Here is a 14,676-nt window from a genome sequence, read left to right on the forward strand (position 1 = left end):
TGGAATTGTGGCTAGTGTATCATAAATGTTATTTATGTTTTGTTAAATAAAATGAATAGGACACTAGTTTAAAAAAAAAAGTCTTGAGATTAGTTTTCAACTTACAATTTGAAACAAGGAATTTTTACTTCTAGATGAGAAGTTTTTGAACAATTTTTTTTCAATAATTTGTGTAAACCCAAGTTATGGGTGGTATTAAACAATTCAGATGGCCACAGTCTCCTCCTTACATATTGTAACTCAGAGGGTGGTGATCTGATTCAGGGTCTGTGTATTAGCAAACACTAAATAGTTGTGGTCCTGGATGTAAGTCTGATAACACGAGGAAATTTGCTGTGGGATAGTGTGAACCAAGTTATACAAGCTTGAGTCACTGTTATTATCTCTATAGTCTCCTCTCCTTCACAGCAACTAGGATTTATTTTTCTAACAGGGAGGAGGAAAACTGGAACATTCTGGATGCTATAGAAAACACCTTCTCTTTGTTCTCTTTCTCTCAATGTGATCAATTAGTTTTCAGCTCTGTGGATTTTTGCCAGCTGTGTTTAGTGGAGGGGTTATCTGACCATGAATGAAAAGGAGAAAGAAGGGTGGACTCTCTCTTCCACCCAACCTGAGAAATATAAATCTGACCTCTCCTAAGTTACAGTTAAAGTGAAAAGTGGCTTTATGGCTTCACAACTGATGAAGAGCAAAAGGAAGTACAAGTGGACATGTTCCTGCAGACAGGGCAACCCCTGATCATGAGCAGCACAGGCTACCCCACGCTGGACTGAACCACAAACAGTAGGCATTTTTTTTCTGAAAAGGAATTAGTTCTGAGTACTGAAAACCTGCCCCAATGTCTGTAGTATCTTCAGCTAAGCACATTTGGTAAAATCTCATAGAGATATATTTGCTTCTTGAACAACACTTCTGGAATTATATGAAACATAGAACGAACTTGTGTCACAAAATTATTTTAACTTCCCCAAAATATATTCACCTTCTCCATGTGCTGAATCTGGAATTAAGTGTTTTTCATGACTGAATTCTTACAGATTTGTTGTTGTGAGACCCCTACTGAATATACTTATTTGTCTCTTCTCCAGGAAAGGTATCATTTCCCACAATGGTAGATGTTCTAGGGACTTGCATTGCAATCTAAGGAGATTGTAGTCAACATATTTTATCAAGAGCAAGTTGTCAAGTCCCTGTGTGTTTGCATATACCCCATGATTCTTTTTAAACTCTTCGCCATTCCAAAGAAGGGAATGGTGAGAGATTTAATCCATTTTTTAAAAAGATTTTATTTACTTTTTTGAGAGAACATTGAGAGAGATCACAATAAGGGGCAGGGGTGAGGGAGAAGCAGACTCCCTGCTGACCAGGGAGCCCCATGTAGGACAGGATCCCAGGACCCCGGGATCATGACCTGAGACGAAGGCAGATGATTAACCAACTGAGCCACCCAAGTGGCTAATCCATTTTTTTCTGAAGATATACCTGCTCTTTCTTCTTTTCTTCAAGGCTATTCATTGATTTCAACACACACATAGGAAGGACACCATTGCCTTGCGCCATGTACTCACGTGGAAAACCAAACTTAAATTTGCAAGTTCACTTTCCAGGGTCTCTTCCTTCGCAGGTTAATTAGATCATCATTATGATCTAATTTTGGCCTTAGCTTCTTGGGTATCTAGCCCATCCCCACATCAATCCCCTGTCCTAATAGAGGTATTATAATATCAAAAACAAAACTAGTTTCTGTTTATATCTGCTTGTCAGAATTCTAACCATCCTTTAATACCATGCTGATTGCCATATATTTATTCTTGAATACTAGGATCACTGAGCCAATTGTATTCTTTCCCACAAAATATGGCAACTATTGCCGTTTATCATCATCTGCAGGAAATATACAATCATCCGCATTTTTAATCTGTATTTTTCCTTTATATAATTTTTATTACCTCCTTTTCATTCCCAGTTTTGTCCATGTGTGCACATAAAGCAGTAAGTGAATGTTTGTTGAAATGTTTTTATTCATATATATGGTTATTATTTTATTCATAGTAACTTCAGTTGTGTTCTCTAAAAAAGTATTCATGTACTTGAAAATAAATATATTCCATATGAATAAATGCATTCTATATTTATACATATAGACATGTAAGGTATGCAATTAATCATATAGAAAGTTAAGTGAGAACAAATATTCATTATTAAGAATAGATACGCAATCATCCTAGACCTTGATTACAAATTTTAATTTGCTCTGTGAATGAACAAAAAAGATTGTTCAGTTTACAGTAGTAGGGGCTTGTGATTGCATAGCTATATACTTTCTACTTTGATAGTGAATCAACAGTGATCTGTGAACAGGGAAGAAAAAGATTCCCAATGTAGTTTACTATACTAATGCACTTGCTTATGAATCTTTGTGTAGCCACATACAAGGTGTGCAATCTTGGGCAAGTCCTTTAATTAGTGCTTAAATGTTCTCCTTGCTTTAAAGAGGAGAGCATAGTATGTAGCTCATAAGAGTATTTTGAGTGTTAAGTATTTTAATTCACACTTAAAACATCACTTGATATAGTTACAACCTGGGAAGTGTTAGCTAGTAACTAAAGACTTATTATATACCAGTTATTGGCCAGGATGAAAACATGAATGTCCCAACAGTCCTGAAAGAGAGGTATTGTTTATTTGGTCGATGTTTAAATGCCCATTCTTTTTCTCATTTATTAAACAAGTATTTCTTGAGCAGCTATTATGTTCCTAGTGTTGTCATAGGTATAAAGTTGAGAGGTGAATTCCCTGCCACTCTGCAACTTATATTCTACAGATGGGGAGAGAAGTAGATGACTGTACCAATAAGCTAATGCCATAACACTGGATAAAGAATTAAAAAGTGAATTAAGTCAAAGGAATAAAATGTGACCATAGACATCCTATAGACTGGGAGGTCATTCACCCAGATTAGAAATAATGAGGAGGAGTTAGTCATGGGGAGATTTAGGATTGGGTTTTTTCTAGAGGGAGGAAACGATAACATATGCAGAGAACACAAAAAAGGAAATAAAAACTTCGGTGTATGTGAGTGTCAGAAGGAGGCCCACGGGCTGCAAGTTGGTGTCTGGGGGCAGAAGTAGGAGGAGAGGTGGAGGAAGCAGACAGTGGCCCTGTCTGTATCGCCTTCAAGCTGTAGGAAGAAGTTTGGGTTTTATTTCAAGGCCATAGAATACCGCTCGAGGGTTTTTAAGAAAGAAAATAACATAATCTGATTTGTGTGGTAAAATTTCATGCTGACTGCTGTGTGGAGAATGGATTATAAGAGTGGAAATGAGAAGGCACAGACAAGCATTAAGAAGCGGTTCCAGTTATCCAGATGTAAGGGAGTGGTGGCTTCGTTAGGAAGTCAGAGAATATATTTGGGAACATTGATTTACTTAGAAACCCCACTCCAGAAGGAAATCTCACCCTTTGTAATTTAATAAGCGCCTGATGCTAATTAATGAATTACAGCATGGTTCCCTGAATAGAATGAGAGGTTAGAAGGATAATCAGAGTTTAAGAGAGAAATTTGACAGCTGGTATCAATAGATCAGACTATGGCTGTATGACACCATATCAACTATCTAAGATTTGAATGGCATACTGTACAGTGTTTGATATATTTTTATCATCCACCACCACCCCCCACAGCGAAATAATTTGTTTTCACTGTTTAAACACATGAGTGACATCTGTTACCAGTTTGAAAGTTTCAGCATTCCTGGGAGAAATGGGGAAGCAGAACTTTTAGAAAATAAACTGAATGTTTTGAGTACTGTCACAAAGGTAGAAGGTTGTTGGGGAAGAAAACAGCCTTTTTCTTTTTATAGAAACACTGGTTTATTTACTGATGTTTAAATTATAAGTCTCTTAAAAATAAATTAGAAGTCTCTAAGTGATATGCATTAAAATCCTGTTATATTAATTTGGACTTGACATGAAGGGCAACTGATACTATTGTAAGTGAAAAAATATTCACTTACCTCTGCATTACCTAGGAAACACCAGAATTGAAAGCTCTGTTTGTTTACATGGACATTTATTGAGCATTTATTACATACTAGCTCTAGACTAGAAAAACTCAAAGAGTTTTTCAGTTATTTGAAGGGACCCAGACATAACCTGATCTTTTGAAAATAAGATGGAAAATAGGGGGAAAAGGAAAAAAAAAAAAAAGAGAGAGACACAGAAGGATACCCACAGCACAGCAGTAAGGCAATTGCTCTGGCTTCCACACTCAGGGTGGACTTGGTAGAAGAGATGGAGCCTGAGGACTCTTGAGGATGTTAGTGAGAGTGTAGTAGGTAAAGAAAAGTGGTTGGGGTGGCTGGGTGGCTCAGTGGGTTAAAGCCTCTGCCTTCAGCTCAGGTCATGATCTCAGGGTCCTGGGATTGAGCCCCGCATCGGGCTCTCTGCTCAGCAGGGAGCCTGCTTCCCTTCCTCTCTCTCTGGCTGCCTCTCTGCCTACCTGTGATCTCTGTCTGTCAAATAAATAAATAAAATCTTTAAAAAAAAAGAAGAAGAAGAAGAAAAGTGGTCAAGGGCTTTTCTGGAAAGGGGAATAGTATGAGTAAAAGAACAGTGGCCTGAGAAGTATGATGAGTGAAACAAAATGACAAATACTTGCATATTGTAAGAACGTAGTGGGGAGCTGTGAGATTTGATGCTACTGGTGCATCTAAAGAAAACTTCATTGTGTTGGTTGACTTTATTGACTTTATCTGTGGTAGGGACTGGCTGAAGGGTTATAAGCCAATGAGATCTCAAGGATTTTTTCGTATCTGCCCACAAGGAAAATGAAAATGAAAATATCAGATTATCTTTTAGTGCTTTTACATTAATATTAATTATACCTACCTCTACACAAAACTTGAAATATATGTATCTAATAATAATGACTTAAATATATGTGTGTATATATATATAAATACATATATGTGTGTGTATATATATACATGTTTATACATACACACACATATATACATATAGAAAAACACACATGATTAACATTTGAGATCATAAATAGATGTTAAATTCTTCCCTAAGTACTTTACTGTCTTATCTGATTTATGTTTCCATATAACATTGTAGTTGATGGTCTTTTTATATTGTTTTTAGCTGCCAGTGCTTTTTCTTAGGTATGTATAAACCAAGGGTAATTACCAAGGGTAATTCTAGCTAAAAAATTCTAGAGAGAGGAATCCTGCTCTTTCACTCTTTCTAAATCTAGTATTTGAAGCTCTCTTTCTTATTAATTTACCAGACATTCAATGGATGCTACTTATCAGAGTAGTTTACTAGGGTAGCTGTAACAATGTACCACGATTGGGTGGCTTTGTCAATAAAAAATAGAAATGGACAGAGTAAAATAGGCAAGTGAGACTTTATTCAAGACTAATGCAATAAGGGTGAGAGATTGAACTCAAGTTTGTTCAGACAAAAGGCAGGAAAGTTTTTCAGCACTGGGGTAAACTACTAGAAAAGGACAAGACAATGGAAGATAGATTGGTCAATGTGATTAGATCATCCATGTTTTCCAGTTCCTGCTTAAAGAAGTCTTAAAGAAGGATATTGGGACCCTATTTTTCTTGATATCTACATTTCAAAGGAATGTCTTCCACTGTTTTTGAGAAAGATTTTCCTGGTTTGTAAAACTGACAAGAGGAGGGGAAAAGATTTACATCTCCAAGGGGTAGAGAAAAATAAATAAATAATTGCAAGTTTTCTAAAGTAAATGAGCTAAGATAAGCTCAGGAACAAAGAGTCAGGAAGAAACCTGCCTGAAGTTTAGTCAGTCAAGCTGAGGGGACTATTAAGGCCTTCTTAGTCAGCTTAAACAGCAATCTATTGTCTCACAGTTGGGGTAGCTAGAAGTCTGAGATCAAGGTGTCAGTAGGGTTCCTTCTGAGAGCCAGAAAGGAGCTTCTGGCTTCTCTCTTAGCTTCTGGGGGTTTGCTGGCAATCTTTGGCATTCCCTTGGCTTTTGCTGCATCACCTTGATCTCTCCCTTCATCTTTGTATAGTGTTCTTCCTGTGTGCCGGTCAGTGTCCAAATATCCCCTTTTAATAAGGACACGGGTCTTATTGGATTAGGGGCCTATCTTCCTCCGGTATGACTTCATCTTAACTAATGATATCTTCAACAATCCTATTTTCAAATAAGGTCACATTCTGAGATACTGAGGGTTAGGACTTTCAATATATGAAACACAATCCAATCCATAATGTGTAGTATTTATGAGTTAAAGGGCACATTTAATAACTCAGAAGGCTCCTGCACATTGGGAATTTACACTTGAATGGATTCCCACTGCAACATGAGACTCTGAGTCATTTGGTTTCATGTGTAATGAAGTGAACATTTATTTTAATTAATGTTTTTAGCATATATATATTTGCTCTCTGATTAATAACCCTTTAGTTTATTTGGAGAGAATGACTACAAATAAATATTTAATAGTAACTGCTATAGTAAAATTTTCTAGTTATGTCTAAAAATGAAGAGTAATTTCTCCTGACATATATTTAATATCTGTATATTTCATATATGTCATATATTTAATATCTCTATATTAAATATATATTATTAGGTGCTCCATGACTGGAACATAAGTCCATGATTGGATTTTTTATAGGATTTTTACAGGATTTTGACTTATGCAGTTAAATCTCAATTAATGTATATGAGGTACATTTCCAATTAAAAATGTACAGTTAAGAAAGGAAAACAATATATCTAACTTTCTTAGATATATATGTTTCTTAGTTTAATCAAAGTAATATTGACTAGAAAGATGTCTTATTTCAGTGTAAATCATTGTATCTCTGTGTGAATATTTTTGTGTTGTCCTTGTTATTTGAGTTCACACGGATTTTTATAAAAGATGTGATTTGTTCTATCGTGTTTAACCACAATGAAAAGTTGATGCCTAAGCCTGTTTTATTTATTTTTTTCTCTGTTTCTAAGGGATACTTGGGTTCAATAGGAGATGACAGAAGAATTCGATGATGGAGCAGTGGCAGGCGGGACCAAGGGTGTGATTATGTCAACAACAAAAGCAAACTTGAAGAAGAAGAACAAAGCAAAGCAATTGAAAATGTCTCAGTACATGGTAGGTGAAAACGGCATAACAGAGGGTCAAACTTAGTGGGAAGAAAGGAAGATATATATAGATAGATAGATAGATGTATAAATATATAGATATCAGAGGAAATAGTTTTCTCAAGTATCTTAGAAACAAAGAAAAGTAAAATATCCTTTTGGAAGGAATTTGTGATGTAATGGTAATTGGATAATCTTTAAAATAGAAAGTAGCAGGGGTTTTTTTTTTGTTTATTTGTTTTTGCATAGGATAATGAGGTTATACCTAAATAAAGTTTCTTATAAATAATTTAATTTAGAATGACTGAAATGAGATTTACAGTCTTGGCTGAAAAATAGTTGGTATTGAAAGGAAAAGGAGTTCAATTTTGAATCCCTGTTCCAAGCTGTGAGTAGAAAGTAAATGGAAGACTCCTCTGGAGGGAGAAAATGTTGAGGCCAAAATGAAAGCCAGTGGATTTTTTTCACTCTTGTATTGTTTCAAGTGTTTCAAGGATTGCAACAAAAGTCCTTTGTTGAAAAGAAATTAAAATGTAGGAGAAATAAAATCTAAAAAGCTGATTACTGGCCATGGCCTAACACTAACTTTCCTTAGACTGTGTCTTCTTTTTTAGCAATGTGGTTTTATGGTTTTCTTAAATTGTGATGTTTGGTAATCCTTATACTGTAGTACTTTTTATATTTAAAGAGTTACATGGATTGTTTTATACCACATTAGACTCTGTGCTTTTTATCTGAAGTGACTTGATTTTTCCTCAATTTCATAAAATTAGAAAAAAAATTGTATCGTTTATCATGGTTTCTGTGGATGAAGGTTTTGCTTCACTTTGGGACTATCTGGTCTAGATACATATGTGTAAATTGCTTAACTAAGCAAATATTTGTGGTATAAACTCAGGTAAGTGTTGTGGCACCTGGATGGCCCAGTCAGTTAAGCCTCTGCCTTTGGCTCAGTTCATGATCCTGGGGTCCTGGGGTTGAGCCCTGCATCAGGCTACCCACTTGGCAGGGAGTCTGCTTCTCCCTCTCCCTTTCCCTGCTGTGCTCACCTGCTTTCTTTCTCCCTCTCTCAAATAAATAAATAATTTTTTTTTTTTTTAAATCAGACAAGTGTGTGTTAGTGAATGAGGTGAAATGACCGAGACCTTGAACAATTGTGAAACAAGCAGCAGATGGAACTACTTGGGATTTACTATGACTAATAGGGCAAATCCTCCTTAGTAACCTTAAGATCTGCAGAAGCTATTTCTGATTTATTTGTGATAATGTGAACTCTGTATAAAGGAGGAGTTAGATGGCAATTTTTAGGTGTTGACATGTGTCATTTTCCTATCTAAGGTACCAAGATGTTATGTGTTGAATGTGTGACATTTATGGAAATCCATGTGTACTCTCAGTAGTACATTTTATATAATGTTTGGTAGTTTGGATTCAAAATTCAGATTATGTGAGTAAATACCAGGAAACAGTTGAAAAAGTATGGGAATGGAACATTTATCATAAATATGTGTGTAATAAATTCATGTTTCAGGGGTCAATATCTTACTGATTTCTATTTAATAATAATAATATCTTCTCATGTGATGAATCACATTTGAAAAAGTAAAGGGGAAGGACTCCAAAGTCTTACATTATAGGAGAAAATAGGAAATATATACTTTAGAGATTGAATTAAGTCTGTAAAATCAGATACAGACTTTCCAAAGGTAGGATAAATCAATATGCTTGAGCCATATTTTACAGAGTAAGACATTAGGATTCTTCATAACAAGAAGAAAGTATTCAAGGGCCTATAAAATTTTGATGACAGGGATTTCTGTTTTAATATGTGAATCTTGTGAAGCTCTCTTTGTCATCTCTCCAATGCTTTTATTTTATTTTTATGTAATTTCTCTTTATTTGTACACTTGGCATAGTGAATACAGAACTTTATGCTTGCTCACTTTTGAACATTAATGTATAATTCTAAATATTACTTAAAGTAAGCATGTAAAAATTTCAAAAAGCATAAGGAATAAATTAAGAGATTGGGAGATCATTTACAAAGGTCATGGCAATTTTATTTGTATGTTGAAAAATCTTAATGAAGACCATCAAACTATATAGCTTTTTGATTTCAAGCTATATTATAAAATTATGGCAGTTGAAATAGTATGTTACTGACATAAAAACAGATGTAGAACAATGAAACAGAATCAGGAGCCCAGAAATAAACCTATGCATAGACAGGCAATGAGTAATTGACATTGGAGCCAAGAATACTCCAATGGAGAAAAAACACTCTCTTCAATAAATTGTGCTGAAAATATTGCATATTCTTAGGTAAAAGAATGAAACTAGACTCTTATCTTATACCACTCATAAAAATTAACTAGAAATAGGGGTGCCTGGGTGGCTCAGTCATTTAAGCATCCAGGTCTTGATTTCAGCTCAGGTCATGCTCTCTAGGTTGTGCACTAGGAGTGGAGCCTGCTTAGGATTCTCTCTCTCCTTTTCCCTCTCCCACTCCCCCCGCTCTCTCTCCCGCTACCATAAAATTCCTAGATAAAAATATAGGAGAAGGTCACAGATACGGTGGCTGTTAGGATGGGAAAGCTGACAACCATACCTGTAGGCCTGATATGTGCATCTATAACTGTGCTTGCAGCTAAAGAAGAAAAATACAAAAAGCAGCTAGTAAAACCAGAGCAGCTTCCCATATATACTGCACCACCTCTGCAGTCTCAATATGCTGAAGAGCAGCCTGGTCATTTACAAATGGGCTTTGCATCCATCCGCAGTACAACTGGTCGTTATATCGGCTGGTGCAAGGGTGTTTATGTGTTTGTGAAAAATGGGATAATGAATACAGTACAATTTGGAAAAGATGCATGTATCTACCTGAAGAATCCACCTCAAGATTTTCTTCCAAAACTTGGAGTGATTAGAGTATCAGGATTGGCAGGCTTGATTTCAGCAAGAAAAAAAAAAAAAAGTTCTAGGTTTAAGAAAATTGCTTATCCACTGGGACTGGCCACTTTAGGAGCAACTGTTTGCTACCCAGTTCAGTCAATAATAATTGCAAAGGTAACTGGAAAAAAGGCATATACTGTAAGCCAGCAAATTTATGAAGCAGTTAAATCATTGTGGACAAAAAGCAACAAAGAAGAATCACTTCCTACACCTAAAGAAAAATCTAAGCTAGGAAATTCTGCTGCACTAGAAATACCTGCAAAAACAACTGACAGCCTGAAATATTCAGTGTCCTTGCCAGCAGAACACAGCGCTGAAACAAAGACAAAATCAGAATCCACCTCAGGTGCTACACAGTTTATGCCTGACCCCAGACTCATGGATCACGGGCAGGCCCATCCAGAAGATGTAGATATGTACAGCACTAGAAGCTGAAATACTCTGTGTAGAGAACTACAAGATGTATGAAGTTAAAAATAATGATGGAAAAATCATGTAAAGGGTAACTGACACAGAGTATAACCATTTTGGGGGGGGGGGGGTGTAACTTTTAAACAAAGTTTTTCTCTCACATCTTCTAATGTAATGTACAGTTTGACCAATCACATAGAGGTTAAAACACAAACTGTGAATTTAATCCAAATAATATTAAGTGATTGATGAAGAGGCAGAAGTATTGGGATGCATTTAATGATTTTTAAGGTGTGCTTATAAAAAACTGGAGTAAATATATAAACACTGATGAAATATATATGTGTATATATAAATACTTATACAGTTACATGCACATATTTGCTTTTGCTTTTTCAAATTAATGTTAGCTAAATTAGAATGGTATGTAGAAGGATGTTCCCCTCCTTTATTTCATACCCCAGAGCTGGAATCAAATATCCATTATTTTACAAAAAAAAAAAAGAAACAAAAAACCAAAAAGACCCAAAAAAACCACATAGGAAAAAAGCTCCTTGACATAGGTCTTAGCAATGATTTTTCAGATGTAACACCTAAAACACAAGCAATAAAATAAATAATAAACAAGTGAGACTGCATCAAACTAAAGATTTTCTGTACAGCCAAAGAAATGGTCACCAAAATGAAAAGACAGTCTATGGAATTGTAAAGAATGTTTGCAAATCATGTATCTGATAGGGACATGCATCTCAATAATAAAACACACCCATACAAAACCAAATAATGCAACATAAAAATGGGCAAAGGACCTAAATATCCAATTTTCCCAAAGAAAAGATACAGATGACTTACAAACATATGGAAAGATGCTTAATATTACTAACCATCAGGGAGATGCAAATCAAAACCACAGTGAGCTATCATTTCATGCCTATTAGGATAGTTAGTGTCCAAACAATAAGAGAAAACAAATGCTGGTGAGTATATAGAGAGAAGGGAACCCGTGTTCACTTGTGGTGGGATTGTAAATTGAAATAGTCACTAAGGAAAACAGATATAAGGCTTATCAGAAAATTAACAATGGAACAGCCATATGAGTCAGCAATTCCACTTGTAGTAATTTACCTGAAGAAAAGGAAGTTGCTGTATTGAAGAAATATCAGCACCCCTATGTTCATAGCAGCATTATTTAGAAAAACCAAGGCAGGGAACAACCTAAGTGTCCATTGGAAGATAAATGGATGAAGATGTGATATATGTGTATACGTGAAATGGGCTGTTACCTGGGTATGGAAAAAAAAAAAAGAAATCCCGTCATTTGAGACAACATGGGCAGATCTTGAAAACATAATGCTAAGTCAGACAGGTAAGACAATACTGTATGACCTCACTTATGTGTGGAATCTCAAAAAACAAGCAAATAAACAAAAGCAGCCCTCATAGAAAAAAAGATCAGATTCATGATTACCAGAAGCAGGGGTTTGGGGTACCGAGAATTGGATGAAAGTGATCAGAGGTACAAATTTCCAGTTATAATTAAGTATCAGGTTATAACGTCTAACAAAATGACTGTAGTTAACCATATTATAACACACACACACACACACATACACACACACACACATATATATATAAAATGTGTATATATGTCATATATGTATATAATATATGACAGTTTAGAAAGTAAATTTCAAGAGTTCACATAAAAGGTAATTTGTTTTGTATCTGTGTGAGGTAATGGTTAATCAAACTTACTGTGTGTTAATCATTTCACAGTATGTGCAATTCAGATCATTATGTTGTACATCTTAAACTTATACACACTGCTCTGTCATTATATCTTAATAAAACTGGAAAAATGAGTCATAGATGGGCAGGTATGAATTAAAAAAGACAATGAAATAATTCCTTGATGAAATATGATGTAATAACTTGTTATCCTCCCAAATGTTTGAAGTCCTATCTCCATTGAAATCATTCAGTACTATGTAAACTTTTTTTTAATAATGTATATGCAGAATAAAAGAGCTTAAAAAACAGTGTAATTTTTATTTTGATGTAAAAGATGATGAAGGTATAATTGCTTTGCACTGTGCTTTCTTTTACCTTTAATTAACTTTAGTTGTGGTTTTTAAAAATGTTGACCTCATCTTCACCTTCAGACTCTGACATTATTTTGCATTCCAAAAGAGATACCTGATAGTACTATTTTGGAATCAGACATTAAGGAGAAAATGAATGCAAATTTGACAGACGACATAACATTTTCAGCTAGAAGTGTTTGATATTACAATTATTATTAAAAACATTAAAAATGACTTTATTCTGCCTCTGAAATTGTCACATCACAGTAATGAAAATGTTCTTTTCTCAGAGAATGTGTATTTTCCATTACTGAAAGCTATTTTAAAGAGAATGTTCTTCATAGGGTTTCCAGGCTAACTTCCAAGATACAATAAACAGATGTATTTATGATCCTTCGCTGGGACTGAAACAATGCAGGGTACTTTGGCAGTCTTCCTCTGGAGAAGAAGGGGAGAAAAGTTGAGGACTCAAAACTAGCAACCTTAAACAGTCAGGAAAAACAAAGTAAAACAAAACAAATAAATATGTACCATATATATATATATATATATATATATATATATGTTAGAGTTATTTAGTATCAAGTATCATGAACTCAAAAGATCACAAAAGCTGGGGTATGGTTTTAAGTTCTATTCTATTAATTTTTATTTGCATAAACTTTAATTGTCTAAGAAACTGAAATATTTTGCCATTACATTTTTAGGAATAAAAATAATGTTTGAGTGATTTGCAGTTTCCAAAGAAACCTACAAATGCATATATATTAAATATATAACAACATGGCAAGGTTTAGCCAAATAGATACACATATCATGACTTGTATCATCCCCAACTTTTTTTTTTTAAGATTTTATTTATTTATTTGACAGATAGAGATCACAAGTAGGCAGAGAGGCAGGCAGAGAGAGAGAGAGAGGAGGAAGCAGGCTCCCCGCTGAGCAGAGAGCCCGATGTGGGGTTCGATCCCAGGACCCTGGGATCACGACCTGAGCCAAAGGCAGAGGCTTTAACCCACTGAGCCACCCAGGCACCCCCCCAACTTTTTTAAAAGGACTTCATGAATAATTTCCAGTGCTACTTAATGCTAATTGATATTTCTCTTAATCTATTTCAATATTTCATAACTTTCAGAAATTTTAAGTTAGACTGTCAATTGTACCCTTTTTCTCTTCTTCAATGTCATTATAGATAAAATTTTCAGTATTTAAAATTTCTCTGGTAAGTAAATAAATATAGGCCTAAGAAGTACAGTGGCTTACTACTTGTGAAGAAAGAAGATCTATTTATCCAAAAACTATGAATAAATCATTAAACTCGGAGCAGTCTGTTATGGGTGTATGAACAAGAACACATATCAATTTCAGTTTTTGCTACAATTAAACTACACATAGTGTTCCTTTCAAATTTCCTTTGGCTTACATAGTTGGCTATATTTATATTTATATACACAAACTGGGTTGCTAATGTGTCAATAGGACCAGAGATAAAAGGAGAAAAAAATCACCTGCTATTAACATTATAAAAATCATTATCTTCATACTCATTTGCAAGTGAATCCATATTGTGGTTGGTTTTCTGGTAAGTTTTCCTTCTTCATACTGTAAAGTTTTAACATAATGTAAAAATCCTATGATCTAATTAATAAATACTACAGGACTCATGTAGAGTTTAAGAAACAAAACAAATGAACTTATTAAGAGAAAAGAGAGAAACAAACAAAAAAACAGTCTCTTAGATATAAAGAACATACTGGTGGTTGCCAGAAGGAAGGTGGAAAGGAGAATGTTTGAAATAGATAAAGGGGATTTACGAGTGCACATACTGTGATGAATATTTAGTAACATATAAAGTGGTTGAATTAGTATATCGTACAGTTGAAACTGATAACATACTGTATGCTAAATAGGTATCAATAAAAAAAACAAAATGATAACAAAAAATACCACAGGACTGATAAGTTACAGAATAATTTTCAATAAGCAGATTTCATAATTTGAACACTTCACCACTGTAACACACATGAATTATCTAGTCACTACTATTTTTTGCCAGACATGACTTAAGACTACATTTCAAGAGGGCACCTG

General features: G+C 34.7%; 1 protein-coding gene across 1 annotated transcript; it reads left to right on the top strand.

Annotated features, from left to right (window-relative positions):
- The first annotated feature begins 1,860 nt into the window (after positions 1-1,860).
- LOC123925267 (MICOS complex subunit MIC27-like) lies at positions 1,861-10,525 on the top strand. Its single transcript, XM_045978515.1, has 2 exons — positions 1,861-1,875; positions 9,695-10,525. Exons 1-2 carry the CDS (start codon positions 1,861-1,863, stop codon positions 10,523-10,525), a joined length of 846 nt encoding a protein of 281 aa, XP_045834471.1.
- Positions 10,526-14,676: the final 4,151 nt, after the last annotated feature.

Source organism: Meles meles, chromosome 14 (assembly GCF_922984935.1).
Source record: "Meles meles chromosome 14, mMelMel3.1 paternal haplotype, whole genome shotgun sequence".
Taxonomy (NCBI): Eukaryota; Metazoa; Chordata; class Mammalia; order Carnivora; family Mustelidae; genus Meles; species Meles meles.